At 50.0% G+C, this 14784-nt stretch overlaps 1 protein-coding gene across 16 annotated transcripts in view; it reads left to right on the top strand.

Annotated features, from left to right (window-relative positions):
• BOC (BOC cell adhesion associated, oncogene regulated) overlaps positions 1–14784 on the top strand; it is a 76894-nt gene that overhangs the window by 41238 nt on the left and 20872 nt on the right. For 11 of the 16 annotated variants that reach the window (XM_057696308.1, XM_057696306.1, XM_057696307.1 and 8 more), the window contains one exon: positions 13708–13854. In XM_057696308.1, coding sequence (XP_057552291.1) covers positions 13708–13854 — 147 coding nt within the window. Of the gene's footprint in view, positions 1–7619; positions 7799–9606; positions 9724–13707; positions 13932–13963; positions 14478–14784 lie in introns of those variants that run through there. The other 5 variants (XM_057696312.1, XM_057696311.1, XM_057696313.1 and 2 more) reach the window with 5 other exon arrangements.

Below are 14784 nucleotides of genomic sequence, written 5' to 3'. Positions count from 1 at the left end.
AGCCTTTATTTTAAAAAAATCCCTGGCCCCTTCCTTCTCTGGTGCTCAAAGGGATCTGCAGTTGGCAGTGAGGACAAAGGAAAGGGTTTGGTTGCAACCCAAGAAGGCACAGCGAGAGGAGGGGGGGCTTGTGCAGAAGCCGAGGCGAGGCTTGTTTGAAAGCCAAGAGCTGTTGGTGTGTCATTTAGACATGAATCAGAAGGGAAATGTTTGGGCCTGACCAGAAGATGGATGGAGAATTGCTGGAAGTGGAGAGGGTGAGCTTGGAGGGTCTGTGCCCTGGGGAAGAGGGAGTTGGTGGACTGGAACTGCAGCCTCCCAAATTGGGGGAGGCAGTGACGAGGTGACGGGAAGGCGGGAGAAAGGGGTGCTGTCTTTGGGTTAATGCCATGGGGGATTTGGCCCCGACTCAGCAGCTAGATTAAGTTTCCGAAAGCACATTCCTGAGCAGAATGGGGGCTGTGTTTTGCTGGCTGCCTGGTGCTCGAGGGAGGCTGAGCCGTAGAAGGGATTACGGAAGGCATGGTCTGCTTTCAGAGGTGGGGCCAGGCAGCAGCGTGCTCGCGCGCACACGCACGCACACCCGCACTTGGTATTTCAGGTTTCCTTCTCCAGGTCTCTCCTGCGTGCGTTCAAATGTTCATCCTCAGACAAAGCACTTGCCGTTTGGCCTTCTGGCAGGACGCTGCCTCCTGCATCTTAGTGAACCCCTGGAGGTCACTGGGGACTTTCAATGATGGGGTCTAGGACCTGACTTGAGGATTCAGGGATGCGGAGGAGGCTGCTAGCAGAGCTTTCCTGGTCTAAACTACTTTTACTCTGATGCTGGGGGGTGGGGGGTGCACTTGAACTTCACCCCTGCCTGGTGACCTCAGCCTCTGTGCTTCAGGTAAAATGGAGCTACCTGAAGTCTCACCTGTGCACTCCCACCCTGTCCTCCAGGTGGTCTTGGCTGCGTGGAGAACTGCTGTCCCTACTCGCTGTGGAGGTTCCCTTCCCACTCCTCTATGGAGAAGTTTTTTTCCCTGTTTCACTTAAGCTTTCTTTGTAATGAATCTCTCCTGATGCTAATGCCTCCCTTCAGACCATCTCGTCTAGTTCTTTTTGAAATGCTTTGACTTGGATCTCCTTTCTTCCTCTTAGCTCTCTTTTCACAAGCTTTACACCCGGGTGCCAACCACTCTGCGTGGCTCAAAGGGTCCCCCACTCTGCACCTGAACCAACAGCAGATGTTGCCCGCGGACACCACACTCCTTGTTCCTGGACCCCGAGGCAGCCTTAACATTGTCCTCCAGTAATCACAGCCAGCTCAGAGCTGTCATGCCGTGCGCAAGCTGTTGTCTATCGTGTACCCACTAGTCATCTACCATTCGGATAAACTCCTCATAATTCTTCACTTTTACCTTTTTTCTGTTTTTTAATTCTCCCAGTTATCCTGTCTTCCCTAGGTCCTAGTCACAGTCAGAAATAAAATAGGCAGAAACGGGGTAGTAATTCTATATCTGGGAATTTTAGTCCTCGGGCTAACATGGAGTCTTAGGCTGGTGCTGGTTTAACTGAGAGCGGATCCGTAACCCCTCCATAAGGTCTTTAAGCCTTAGGACCGGTCACGTACTCCTGAGTTATCCTTCTCTGGCATCAGAGGTCAGAGCGAAGGCAGCTGACAGGAGAGGAAGGAGTTCCCCTTAGGCAGCTGTGTCCATGACTCTCTGCCTTTGAGGAAAGGTCAGAAGGGGACAGGGCCCCTTTGTTATCATAATTTAACCCATGAATGAAGTGAAGAGCCAGGCTGGTATTGTGGAAAAAACAAGAAACTTAAATCCAGGATCTTTTTTTTTTTTTTTAAGTTTTAACTCTGCCACTTTAGAGTTAATGTGGCTTTGGGCAAGTCACTTAATCTCTCAGATTGTCACAACTGTGACATGATTACATCACCCCTCGTAAGGTTTGGTCTTGTTTTTTAGAGAATCAAATGAGAGGATATGTGATAGTGATATTTTGAAGCATTTTATAAATTCCCGGCTTTATTCACGCACCCGTTTGGCCCGCACGTGTTTGTGGAGTGTCCTCTTGCAGGAGTCTCTGGGGCCTGCACCCAGCCCTGTGCCGCCCAGCGCCATCCTGGGAGCACCCCTCAGGACAGCGGAGTCCAGGGGTGGCCAGGCTTCCGTCACACCAGATCCAAGAGAGAGGACTGGCTTGTCGGGAAGAGAGAACAGACCCATTCCTGTGAGTTTCTTAGCTCCCTCTGTAAACATGTTCTCCCACCTGGATTCCCACCTCCCCTCGCCTTTGAGAGCAGCTGGGAGTGTCACTGCGCCTTTGCTGTCACCGCAGCCCGCAGAGCCGCCTGTGTGCGCACGCGTTGGTTCACCGCTGCTTATCGTTCCCACGGGGCCGTGGTGGTGTGCGCTGGCAGGCTGGCCGGCCCTGGCCCTTGGCGTTGTGCGCTCCCCAGCTCTGATTCCCATCAGACACTGCCTTAAGGCCTTCTCTGCTGTGACCCTGAATGAGAACAGGCCATGAAGGACTGCTGTCAACATGTTCTTAAAATATTTCCAGCTTCCTTCGTCCATGTTTTCAGTCAGGGTTCTCCAGAGAAGCAGAACCAATCACTCTGTACACACATATGTGTGTATATATATACACACACATATGTAACCATGTACACACACATATATAATTTTAGAGAGAACATATATATAATTATACACACGCACATATGGGGAGAGAGCGAGGTAGAGAAAGAGGAGCAGAGAGAAAGGAAAAAGAAAGGGAGAAAGAGATTTATTTTAAAGGATTGGCTCACGTGACTGTGGAGGCTGTGAGTCCAGAATCCACAGGGCTCGGCGACAGGCTGGCGTGTCAAGAGTCCCACGAGAGAACCAGCAGACCAGCCGTTCTCCTGCCCTGAGTTCAGTATCTGGGTGTTTTGGAGATTGGTGTCCTGAGAATTGGGGAGTGTTTAGAATTTCCAAGAGCACAGTAAGACCTAGTGCCTGATGTTGAGGATGTGCTAGTGGGATGGAGAAGGTGGACTGCAGTTACGTGTTAGCCGTGAAGCGAGTCAGTCAGACCCGTGAGTTGCCTAACAGAGATATAAACAGATTTTCATGGCCTCTCGGGCGCACAGTGATTCATTTCCGTTTCAGGGGGTTGAGGAAGACTCAAGGTTGAGCCTTGAAGAATGTGTGTGGGACAACTTTTATCTCTAATTTTTGAGTCCTCACTCCTTTTCTCAGACCTTCAACAACAACTGAGTTCAGCTCTCTACATCATGTCCTTAGACCTAAGTCCAGTGCCATTCCTGGGACGGTGCAGATACTTCCACAGTGAGTTCAGTCGGATCCTGAAATCAGGATGGAGTAGCGAGAGAGAGACCATCACCTACTGGCCATTTTTCCCCAGGAGGGGAAGGAGTCAGCAGCTGAAAGCTGGGTGTGAAGATACCTGCCAGGCTGAGTGTGAGTCTGCCTTTGCTGGGAGAGCCAGAAAGACAACTCCACATGGCGGTCTAGTTAGAAAAGGAGAACTAACTTGAGCTTGAGATCCAGCTGCTTTATGCCATAAGTGTATTTTACTTTGCCCGTTGTACAGGAAAATTATTGAAAGACAGCTTAAACCTAAAGGTACTAAGCAACTTGAGTACCTAAATAGGAGATGACTAAGGAATACTTTATAGCTTTAGGCCAAAGTCATATTAACCCTTTTTGTTTTCTAATGGGTACAGGCAGAAATTCACACCGCACAAGAATTTTGCCTGGTATGCTGGTGAAATCTTCAAATGGCATTGGCAATACTAATCCCAATAGGCCTGGCACAAGTGCCCAGACAGATGTGTGGTGTAAGCTAGGACATCATGGCAGCAACTGTCTGTCCCAAACAGCCAGGCTTCCAATCCTCTGTTTAGCAACAGTCAATATTTACCACAAGAAGACTCAATTCCATGGTGCATCTTCTATCAAGGACATGCTTAGAACTCTTAACCTACCCCACTCCTTTCCTCAATCTGTTCTTTGCGCACGCAGCCACATGCTTAAATAAAACCCTAGGTTCATTTTCTAAGCTGAGAGAAAAGGCAAGGACCACACCGTGTGTTGAGCAGGTACGACTGTAGATTCAATGAGCCAGAACAGACTTTGAGACACCTTTTGCACAGGAAGATGAGCAAAGGATTGATTCGCTGGCTTGAAATCCAGCAAGCTTGCTGGAACCCTTTAAAGAACGTGATGCAAGATGGTTCCTTTAAAATGGAAAAGAGTCGAGAGAGCACGTGAGTTCCTTGGCTCCGCTTTTTGTGTGTGTGCAGAAGAGTTTAGGGATCTCTACCCTGATCTCGTTTTTAGACTTTTAACCATCTTTGGAATCTGGTAATAGTGCCAGGAACTGTAGAACGGTGAGTCTGTCCTGCAAATGGGACAAAATATTCAAATCTAAATAAAGGACTGCCACTTAATAGTGAGGAAAAGAAGGGTATACAAAAGAAAAAAAAGAAATGCTGAGGCAGAAATGGCATGGGTTTTCTTTTTCCTGTAGGGAAAATCATGCTTAATTTTTAGTGACTGTGCTCCTTTTCTACTTAAAAACATTTGAAGGAATCCCAGGGTAAGACTCGGGCTGCAGCACCACACTTAAGCCCTGCCTCCCACTCTAGGCCCAGCGAACTCTGCCATTTGCTCAGCTAGTCTCACACTTTCCCCTGGTTTTTCGAATGGTGCTCCCTCCGCCTGTAACAACTTCCTTTCCACTCCCTTCCCCAGAAAGTTCCCCCCTCCCCTGGGTCAGTAAGTTCCTTCTCAGTTCTCAAGATTCAGGTCTCCTCTAAGAATCTTTTCTTGACTCCTCCAACTGCCCGGGCCTGGAGTGGGGTCCCCTCTTGCCAGCTCCCTACTGTCCTGTGTTTACTCCTCTAGGCCTCTCCTGCCACTGTCTCTTTGCCCTTCACCTCCGTGTCCCCCACAGCACAGCACACAGGGCCTGGCACACGCTAGGCCTTCGGCAAATGTCTAGGGAGAGGCAGGCTCCCAGATAACATGTGTTTGAAGTCTAGAAAGAGATCAAAAAGGGCATGCAGAAGGCGATCAAAGAATTCTTCACCCAATTATGATACAGTAAAAGTTTTGAGGAAGTCAGTAAGAAAGGATGATGCAACATCTTGGGATATAAACAGGCTGAAGATACAAATAGATTCAGGAAAGGTTTAGAAGAATTGATGGATGTCAGAAGTGTAAAGCATCTTTAGAGGAAGCTCTGGAGCCTTTGAAGCAAGACAGCAGTGGATGTGGCTCCGTGTCCCACCAGACCCCTCACGGGACACAGAGAGGGTGGGCAGACAGCATGGGTAGTCACTACTGCTTTTAGGACGGCGTGGTTCCCAGGTGTGTGTGGGGGGGGGGGGTGGAGTGGGAAGCACTGTGGACCCCACTGGCCTGCAGACAGTGCCCTTGCCTCTCCCAGCTAGAATTCTGCTTGTAAGGGCCATGCTGGAGGGCTCACGTCCATTGTTCCTTTGAACGCCTGGGCCTCCGTCTCCTCTCCTCTGTCTCTTCCTGTACAGGCCGCCAGCTGGCCAAAGGCCGTGCCAGGAACAGCTCTGCCTCTGATGAGTCCAGACCACCGGGCTTCACACTAATTTTCCCATTGCTGAGTTTCTAGTTTATATTTGGTTGATCAGAGAAATATGTGTAATGTGGGTTGCTGGCAAGTAAATCTTTTTTTTCCTCCTCCTCTCTTTCCCCAGTGTATTTTTTCAAACCATTTTATTCCTTCATCTAGTCCAAGAGAAACTCCCCAGTTCTGCTAGCCAGCCCTACCTCACAGCAGCACTGGAGGCAAACAAATGGGATGGTCTACAGACATCTTCTCTGTTCATCTGGCTGCCAGACTCAGTGGATAAATGGCTCCCATCCTTGACTTGTTTTCAGGGATTAGTAACATTTCTCATTCCTGTATGTCTTTTTTTTTTTTTTTTAATATATTTTTAATTGATTCAAGCCAAGAAATTCCTGAAGTATTAGGCCAGTTTACTGCAAATCACTTAATGACATTGCAAACTAGGTTGTTTTTATTTTCCTCCTCCTTCCTCTCACACTCCTCCTTTCATGCCCTCTCTCCTGTCCTGCCCACCTCCAGTCTTGACTTTGATTTTCTGCCCTTCTCCCCCTGGCTCTTTCATCTCTTCCCCATCCTCAGCTTTCTCCCACTGCTCAAATCGGGGTGCACATCCCACCTTAACCCCAAAGAAAAGAAATACAGGATTTAACAACTAACTTGTTTGGCATCTGCAAAGGTTCCCCCCCTCATAGAAACTGCCTTTATTTAAATAAAAGAGAGCATGCCTTGCTTTCATCAGAAGGTATGTTTGAGAGATTTCATGTCATGTCTCCATGGCTGTCAGGAGAGAGCTTTGGAGCCAAAATTATTTATGCAATTGAACAGGCAGAAAAAACATGTTAAAGAGAGCAAATGTATTTATCCACTCTTCCAACCTACAAAGGGAGAAGTACTCACTGTCAACCCCCTTTTAAGTGGCTCTGGAGATCGAGGTAACCTAACCTAAGCTGGAACACTGGTGAAGGTGACAGAGGCTATGCTAGGGGACACCACTCTTGTGAATTGTTGTATCCTGCTTCGTGTGTTGTTTTAACTGTCTTTTCTATTAAAGTTCCCATGGTTAGGAACTACTTCTGTATCTTCTGCAGCTTCTGGCTGGCTGTGTGAAGGAATCAGTCATGACTGGAGGGATGGTATTATGCCAAATGCCGACTGCAGAATATGCTGATTTTGCCCAGTCTTATAGGCTATGGTTGGATTTGACGTCCGTGGTCTGTGTGCCAGGGCTACAGACTGGTAATAGGCTTAGTCACTACTAGAATGCATGACTTCTGAGAGGCCTGCCCATCCCACAGTCAACCCCGTCCACTCATCAGGAGCCAGGCAGTCCCACCTCTAACGGCAGCAGTGTCAGGTTCCAGCCTCCACTCCGCTTCTGGAGTCCATCACCATGGTTTTCCACTTGGAGAGCAGTTTCTTTCAGACGCTTGATCTTGGGGTCATGCCAAGCCATGGCTCCTCAGGTGACTTGGAGATCTGGAGTCGTGCTGGGACTCTCTGCCCATCAGTGAAGCAGTTCAGGACACAGGAGAGCCCCTGCATTGCCGGAGCCCACACAGGGAGGCAGGGCCTAGGACCCTTCGCCTGCTCAGACACCACCTCCAAGCCTATCTGTAGAGCAGTGAGCCACGGGCTCCTAGTTTTACTTGCTTTGCACTTTTGCCTCCTTTTCAAAGGGTTCAGGGATGGGCCACGGGGTCCACACATCACTGGGGAACTCGGTTGGGTGAGCTCTTTCTGTGCCTTGTAACACTGGCCGTGGACGCAGCCAGCCAGCACAGGGAGTGACTGAGGCCAGGAGCGCTGGGGCTAGAGTAGTGGAGGCTGCTGAGCCGCCCCAGCAGCTCTGCCCAGTGAGCCCAGTGCGGTACCCCCGCAACCTGCTGGAGCCCGTCCAAGCCTCAGCAGACGAGTGCAGGCTGGTCCTGTGGGCCCTGAGTACAGGCAGGGGCGTAGGGCAGGGCTGACTAGACACGAGAGAGGCCCGGCTGGGTGGAAAGCCAGAATGTTTGCGGTCCTTCAGCTGCGCTCGTGGAGAAGGGGACGCGCGTCCCTCCGGGCAGCCTCCACCTGGAGGCGCCGTCTTCCCTGACTTCTTTCTTAAGCAGAAGTGAACTTTAATTTGCAGCCTAATGGAGGACTCAAGGAGAAGAGGATCAAACAAGGAAACTCCTTGAAAGTAAAGGTTAGGTTTATTGATTACACTGGGGGCATTTTACTGAGGCACCCTGGACCGTGTCACGGGACATGTGAAGTCTATAAAAATTGGAGGATGAGCCTACAATTAAGATTTGACAATTTTGTGTTGTGAGGATGCACAGACACACACTAAATGTTGTAATTTAATGAATAGATCTACTGAGCCTTTTATTCATGAAGGATCCAGGCTAGAAGGTGGAGAGAAAGAAATTCAAAAGGGGCTCAAGATGAAACTTGTCAATTTGTAGTTTTACATGTGATCCTGGTGACAGCAGCCACACCCACATGCCTCTAAAAGTTTTTATTTTCCTTCTTTTCTCCCCACGGCCAAGAAGGTAGGAGCCTGGTGTACCCTGTAAATGTGAAGCGGAAACTCAGAGCATGTTACATGATTTGTGTCTGAATAGATCCCTGTAATCTGTATCCAAGGCTCCTACGGAAGTGATATATCAGAATATACATGTTCGGTTAAGAAATTGAGTGCTTAGAAGGCAAGGAACTGGGCAGAATTCCATACGGAGCTTAAGATGTTATGGGCTTTCTCAGCACAAAGTGCTGTGACTAATAAAGAAGGTCTGTAAACTCAGAGATGGCCGCAAAGACCAGGGCTTCTGACCTGTTGGAGCTGAGAAACAAGAGTGGGCCTCGTGGCATTTGATTAGTGCAGAGGAGTTCATAAAATAGTTGGAAGAATACACAAAGAGGGGATGCAAAAGAGGGGTCTGAGGAAGGTAAGAGGATTAAAGCTGCAAAAACATTCCTCTAATGGATTTCTCAAACACACCAGCCAACAGGCAAGGGCAGGTGTCCTGTCAAACCATTTCCCCCGTGAAACTTGATCCGTCATTCTTCAGCGAGGCCTGAGGCCTGCTAACCCCATTTGTAACTGAAGGGCCTACCCCTTATTCCCAGCGAGAGCACTCTGAGCAGCCCAGGGACTTGCCAGGAAACCGGCTTTGCAGACAAAGAGGCCCGAGAACAGGCTGGTTTCCTTCATATGCAGCCAACTAGATCTCCCGGCATCTGCCTCTCATCTGGTGGCTGATTAGGCTATTATCGATCACAAAGCCTCTACCCCTCCCTGGCCTCCTTCCTGCCCAACAATACTAGAAAAGGGGGTGCTCTGATTTTCAGATCGTTCATCACTTCATTACTCTGCCTTTGATCCCTTAGTGAAACTCAACTTTTGCTCCAGCAGCCAAATTGGGAGCATTTGTCTAGTGAAGCAATAGCTAAAGTTTAAGCTTTAGGGGGACAGGGCCAAGGACCAAACTGCTGCTTATTTGTTTTGAAGCCAGGAGATGTGCCTGCCAGTCAGCCCTTGTGGGGAGCTGGAAGCCCAGCTGGGGTGTCCTGGGTCCTGCCCGCATGGGCTGCTGCGCACATGTTGGCATCCGAACAGAGGGGCCATCCGGCCGCATGGCTGACCGGTGCCCAGCTTTGGGCCTCCCCCGTTGCACAGCCCACTGTCTCCAGCCCAGCAGTGGATTATCAGAGCATGCAGAGGCGCCAAGAGGGGCTTAAGGGTGCACAGTGTTTGCTAGCGCTGGGTCAGTGGGGTGGGGACATGGAGGAGAGCGTGCTCTGTGCAAGGATAAGCCCTCAATTGCAGCGGGGCAGGAGCCTGGGGCTAAGCTGGAGATGGCATTCTGATGCCAGACTCCTTTCAGTTGCTCACATCTTTCTTGCAAAATGATCTGTTAGGCTTAAGTATATTCTTGCTTGAGGCAGATTTTCTTGGAATGAGGTAAAGGAGGAGGGTGAAACAAAAACTCAGACTCTCGGTGGAGTAGTTTTAGATTTATTAGACCATGCAAGAGAGTGCTTCTCAGCGACTGAGGAATTTTCCAGATGCCCCTGCGCTCACAATCGCTCACAGCTTGCTTTGTGGGGAGCCTCCTGACTTGGCAGGTATGGCACACGCTCTGCTGGGGAGGATTAAGGCCTTTGCATTGCTGAAGTGCCTTGCTTGGAAAAGCAGACAGCAACATCCATCCGGCTAGAACACGCTGAGCCTGGGCTGTCCACCCTTTCCCACAGTCCTTACCTCTAGGAGAAAACGCATCCACTCTCTTGGCTGAGAGGCTCAGCCAGGACTGGGCTACATATTTTGTGGGGCCCAGTGCAAAGTGGAAATGTGAGGTCCCTTGGTCAAGCGTTATTTAGAATTTCAAGGCAGTGACAGCAGAGCATTAAACCAAGTGGTGGCCTCTTCTAAGTGTAGGGCCTGGTGCAGCTACACAGGTTGCATGCCCACGAAGCTGGCCTTGGGCACAGCCTTCCAAACTGTTCACTCGACACGGACTTAATGAGCATGGTGCATCCTGGAGACTGTGCAGCGGGACTTGGGGTGGAGGCGTGGAGTGCAAAACGAATAGGTTGCCCACTAGGAGTCTGCGGTTTAGTTAGAGTTGGATATTACCAACCCAAAATTAAATAATGATGAGATAATTCTTTAAAAGCCCAGAAGGCCCTGCACCCACCCAAAGGAAGGAATCCATGAGAGAGCTCACCTTGACCCCCAGGAACCCCTTGTTCAGCCTGGAAAGTGAAAGGGGGGCCACAGAGATGAATCAGGCATTCTGTCGTCATTTTTGCCACACTGCTCAGTGAACAGCATGTGTTTCTTCTAGTGCAGTTTTCGTTTCAGTTTATTGTATTCTTCAACTCTGGTTGGTTGTTCTTTATACTTTCTAATTCGCTGTTTAAAACGTCTTGTAACTTCTTGCACCGTGCATCCATTCTTCTCTTGAGTTCTCGGATCACCTTTACGATCGCTACTCCGAACTCTTTCTCTGGTAGGTGGCCTACCTCCACGTCACTCAGTTGTTCTTCTGGGATTTATCTTGTTCCTGCATCGGGAACATACTCCTCTGTTGTGTCATTTTGGCTAAACTTTTATTTGTCTTTTTATGTACGTGGAAGGTTAGTTATGTTTCTCCACCTTGGAGAAGTGGCCCTCTGTAGGGGATGTCCTGTGCATTCCAGCAGTACACTCCCCTCTCATCACTTGATGGCCAGGGACCAGCTGGTCTCAGGGTACGTTCTGACCTGTGTTTTCGGACTTGGTTCCGCAGGCTCTGAGACTGTATTTTTCTTGCTTCTGGTGTCTGCCCCCCGGTGGGTGAGGCTGGTCTAGAGGCTTGTGCAGGCTTCCTGGTGGGAGGGGCCGGTGCCTGCCCACTGGTGGGTGGAATTGGGTGTTGGCCCTCTGGTGGGCAGGGCTGTGTCAAGGAGCATGTCTAGAGGTGGCTGTTGGCTCAGGAAGTCTTCAGGCAGCCTGTCTGGTGATGGGTGGGACTGCGCTCCTGCCCTGTTGGTTGTTTGGCCTGAGGCGTCCCAGCACTAGAGGTTACAGGCTGTTGGGTCGGGTCAGGTCTTGGTGCTAATGTCCCAAGCAAGATGTCAGCCTTCAGATGAGTACCCGGATATGTTTGCCACCAGCTTTTGTGTCCCAAAAGAGAGCCACAGCCACTCACTGCCTCCCCAGGAGACCCTCCACGACCAGCAGGTGGGTCCGGCCGAGGCTCCTATGAAGTCACTGCTTTTACCCTGGGTCCTGGTCCGCACAAGACCTTGTGTGCATCCTCTGAGAGTAGGTCCCTGTTTCCCCCAGTCCTGGGGCGCTCCTGCGATCGAGCTCCTCTGGCCTTCAAAGCCAGATGCTCTGGGGGGCTCCTCGCGATGCCAGACCCCCAGACAGGGGAGCCTGACGTGGGGCCCAGAACCCTCACCACTTCTGAGATATAATTATTTTCCAGTTTGTGGTTTGCCCACCTGGGTGTGGGATTTGATTGTATCTCATGTGTACCTCTCCTACCATCTTGCTGTGGTTTCTTCTTTGTCTTCGGATGTAGAATAGCTTTTTTGGTAGATTCCGGCCCGTTTTTATTGATGGTTGTTCGGCAGTTAGTTTTGATTTTGGTGTTCTCACGGGAGGAGGTGAGCTCAAGGTCTTCCACTCTGCCATCCTGTCCTGACCAACAGCATCTATTTCTTATTCCACATTTATTAGACCTATTTTACCTCTTTCCTGTGACCGTGGAAGTCATCACTCAAGAAGCATTCTATTTTCAAACTATTCACATTCAGATAAAGATTGGCCACACTTGGATAAGAGCTTCATAGAAAATTTGTTGTGCTAAGCCCTGGAGCTCATAACGTAGACCCAATTCAGCTATGAAATTTGAGTTCACAGACAAGATGCCTGGGCATCTTGTTCCTGACTTGAGGGGCCCAGCTCCAAGATAATCACTCATGTGGTCGTTGAGCATTCGCTGAGCATCTGCTTGGTCCAGGCAGTGGGTTAGGTCCAGAGGACACACAGATGAACAAGATTTGGTCCCTGCCCCTAAAAAGTTGACAAATAAATATTAGAATCAAAGGGACAGTGATCCTTTCATAGACATCAAAGGGCTTTCCTGTTCTGCTGTGGCTTGGCTTGACTAAGAATTTCTAGAAAGTTCCATTAAGTGGGAAACCTCCTGACCTCACTGAGTGCCTTGATCACTGGGCTCTCCTCTGGTGACAGTAGTTTGTTTTTGGTACTTACCTCATGTCTTCAGTGAGAAACTTGATTCCCACCCACTCCTGTTGCCTTGTCTGGGAACCAAGCACACAGGCAGGTGGAGTCTTGCCATGATGCAGTTGCACTGAGATGGTATCAGCTCTCAGGAGCAGAGGAGGACGTGCTGTGGTCAGCACACAGAGGCTGCCTCCAGGGCTTTCTAAGTACCTTTATGGAGAGCGTGTGTGGGTAAATATTTTCATCTCTCTTATCTTATTCTCTATTAGTTTTATTTCCTCTCTTAAATTCAGCCACAATCCTGAAAATTTGGAATGCGGTTTTGTTGCACAAATGGCCCATTTTGTTCAGCAACATCAGTGATTTGGCTCAAACAAAGAGAGTGTTGTTGTTTGGACTGTTAGCTTGTTTAGGAAACATCCTGCTTTTGTTGCAGATGAATCTCGATCCTCTCCAGTTTAAATCCCAGTCTTCCTGCCACCAAGCTAAGTCAGGAGAGACTGCAGGCTGATGTCAGGACCCTTGGCTCCCCTGCATTCCACTGCCATTAAGCCACACTGGGGACATCCCTCTTTGCCTTAGAAAACCCTCCAGGCGTCCACAAATCTCCATCTCCAGCCCCGAGAAAGAATTAGCCATGACGTTACATAGCCGGCCCTCCGAACCTGCAGATGGGAAATCCAAGGATACAGCAGGCCAACCGTAATCGTCATACAGCACCATTTTATATAAGGGACTTGAGCATCCGCAGATTTTAGTATCCACTGGGGCGCCTGGAACCAATCCCCGAGGATACTAGGGGAGGACCGCTTAGCTCCTGGGTAGCAGGACTCAGCCTCTGGTTGTAACCATGGTTAGCAATTGAGCAGAATCTCAGGCCTTTCACTTTTCCCTGTGGATGTCTGAGAAGGAGGTTAGTCTTGATTGAACTGGAGAAAAGACATAAGCGTTCTCTGTCATTGTTCCTTTTAGTCTCCATGATTTGTGCCAGGACATCTGTGCTTGAGCATGACCCATTTCTAGCCAGGTTCAGTGGGGCCAAAAGGCCTAGCCAACTTGCCCCCGTGTCCGTGTCACAGGCACCACTTGATGGAATTCTCTACATGCCCCCATCCCCCCAGCTTATGTACACGCAGTTGAATTCCCATGCAGTGATGTGGGCCACACATTCCCTCCTGTGAGGTCCTCTAGACAACAAAAGGTTGGAGGAGGCACTCAGAGCACCCCCTGAGGACCCCCCCAGTGTGTGAGGCTCTTGCAGCTGTTGATTGTGACTACAGAGACCAAGGCACAAGCGCCCCCTGAAATGTTGCACTGTCTGCCTCTCTCCTCCATCGAGGCCCAACCGGCCCCTTCCCTTCTCTCCACAGATCTCCAGGATTTCAAGTTAGATGTGCAGCATGTGATTGAAGTGGATGAGGGGAACACGGCGGTCATTGCCTGCCACCTTCCCGAGAGCCACCCAAAAGCCCAGGTCCGATACAGCGTCAAACAGGAGTGGCTGGAGGCCTCCAGAGGTGAGTGAACAAGCAGGAGCCCAGAAGCCGGGGCCAGGAGGGACGCTGGCCGTCTCTGCAGTGCCTCCCAAAGCCCGGTAAGGATGCCAGCAGGCCCCTCCCCATGCTCATCAGCTGTCCGCTACCCTGATACTTAGCCCTGCGGGATGCTAAAGGGATTGGCCTCTGTTGTGGAGGTCCCCTGAACCTGTCATGAGGAATCTCTTCATCCTTTGAGGCCCCGGCAGATGTTTTTGAGTTGCTGCCATTGGATCAGCGCTCTCAGCTCGGGGTTCAGACTCTCCTTGGGCAAGTTCCCTGTCACCAGGCACACACAGACCAGACATTCCTGGAGCTGTGGGGTTCCCTGGTGGGAGATGAGGCTCTACCCGGCACAGCACAGCAGTCTTCTTAGTGGAACTTGAGATCTTCCCTTTCCCCGTCTTCCGGGTGATGCAGCTATCTCAACCATCACAGCCTCCTGCTCAGTGGATACGACAGCTGGTCCAGGGGTGACCCAGCTTTCGTCCACAGAGTGCAGGCAGGGAGAGAAGATCTCTCTCAAGACCAAGTCAGCCTCTTCCCACAACTGACCTGCACTCAAAGCCAAGTAGACCGTATGGCTGGACCCCACACCCCAAAATGTATACCTTTTTAAATGTCCTAGAGATTTTTAAATACTTTTGTTAACTTTCTGGTTATGAAAGGGGAGTATGTGTATACTATAGAAAATACAAAAACCTATTTTTTAAGGGTAAAATGCCTAATCCTGCCACTCAGAAATAACCGGAGACGGAGAAGAGAATGAATGTCTACTGTCCCTAGCAGAAGCCTGGCAGTAGCCGCTAGAGGAGGCCTGCCCATCCCGCAGGAGTCAAGGGCTTTCTCCTTTCCATCTGGCATTTGTCTAAGCAGCTCACACCTAGGGCAGCCCAGTGATAGGCAGGCACC

Source organism: Hippopotamus amphibius, chromosome 10, assembly GCF_030028045.1.
Source record: "Hippopotamus amphibius kiboko isolate mHipAmp2 chromosome 10, mHipAmp2.hap2, whole genome shotgun sequence".
Taxonomy (NCBI): Eukaryota; Metazoa; Chordata; class Mammalia; order Artiodactyla; family Hippopotamidae; genus Hippopotamus; species Hippopotamus amphibius.
This window is presented reverse-complemented; position numbering and strand designations above follow the sequence as displayed.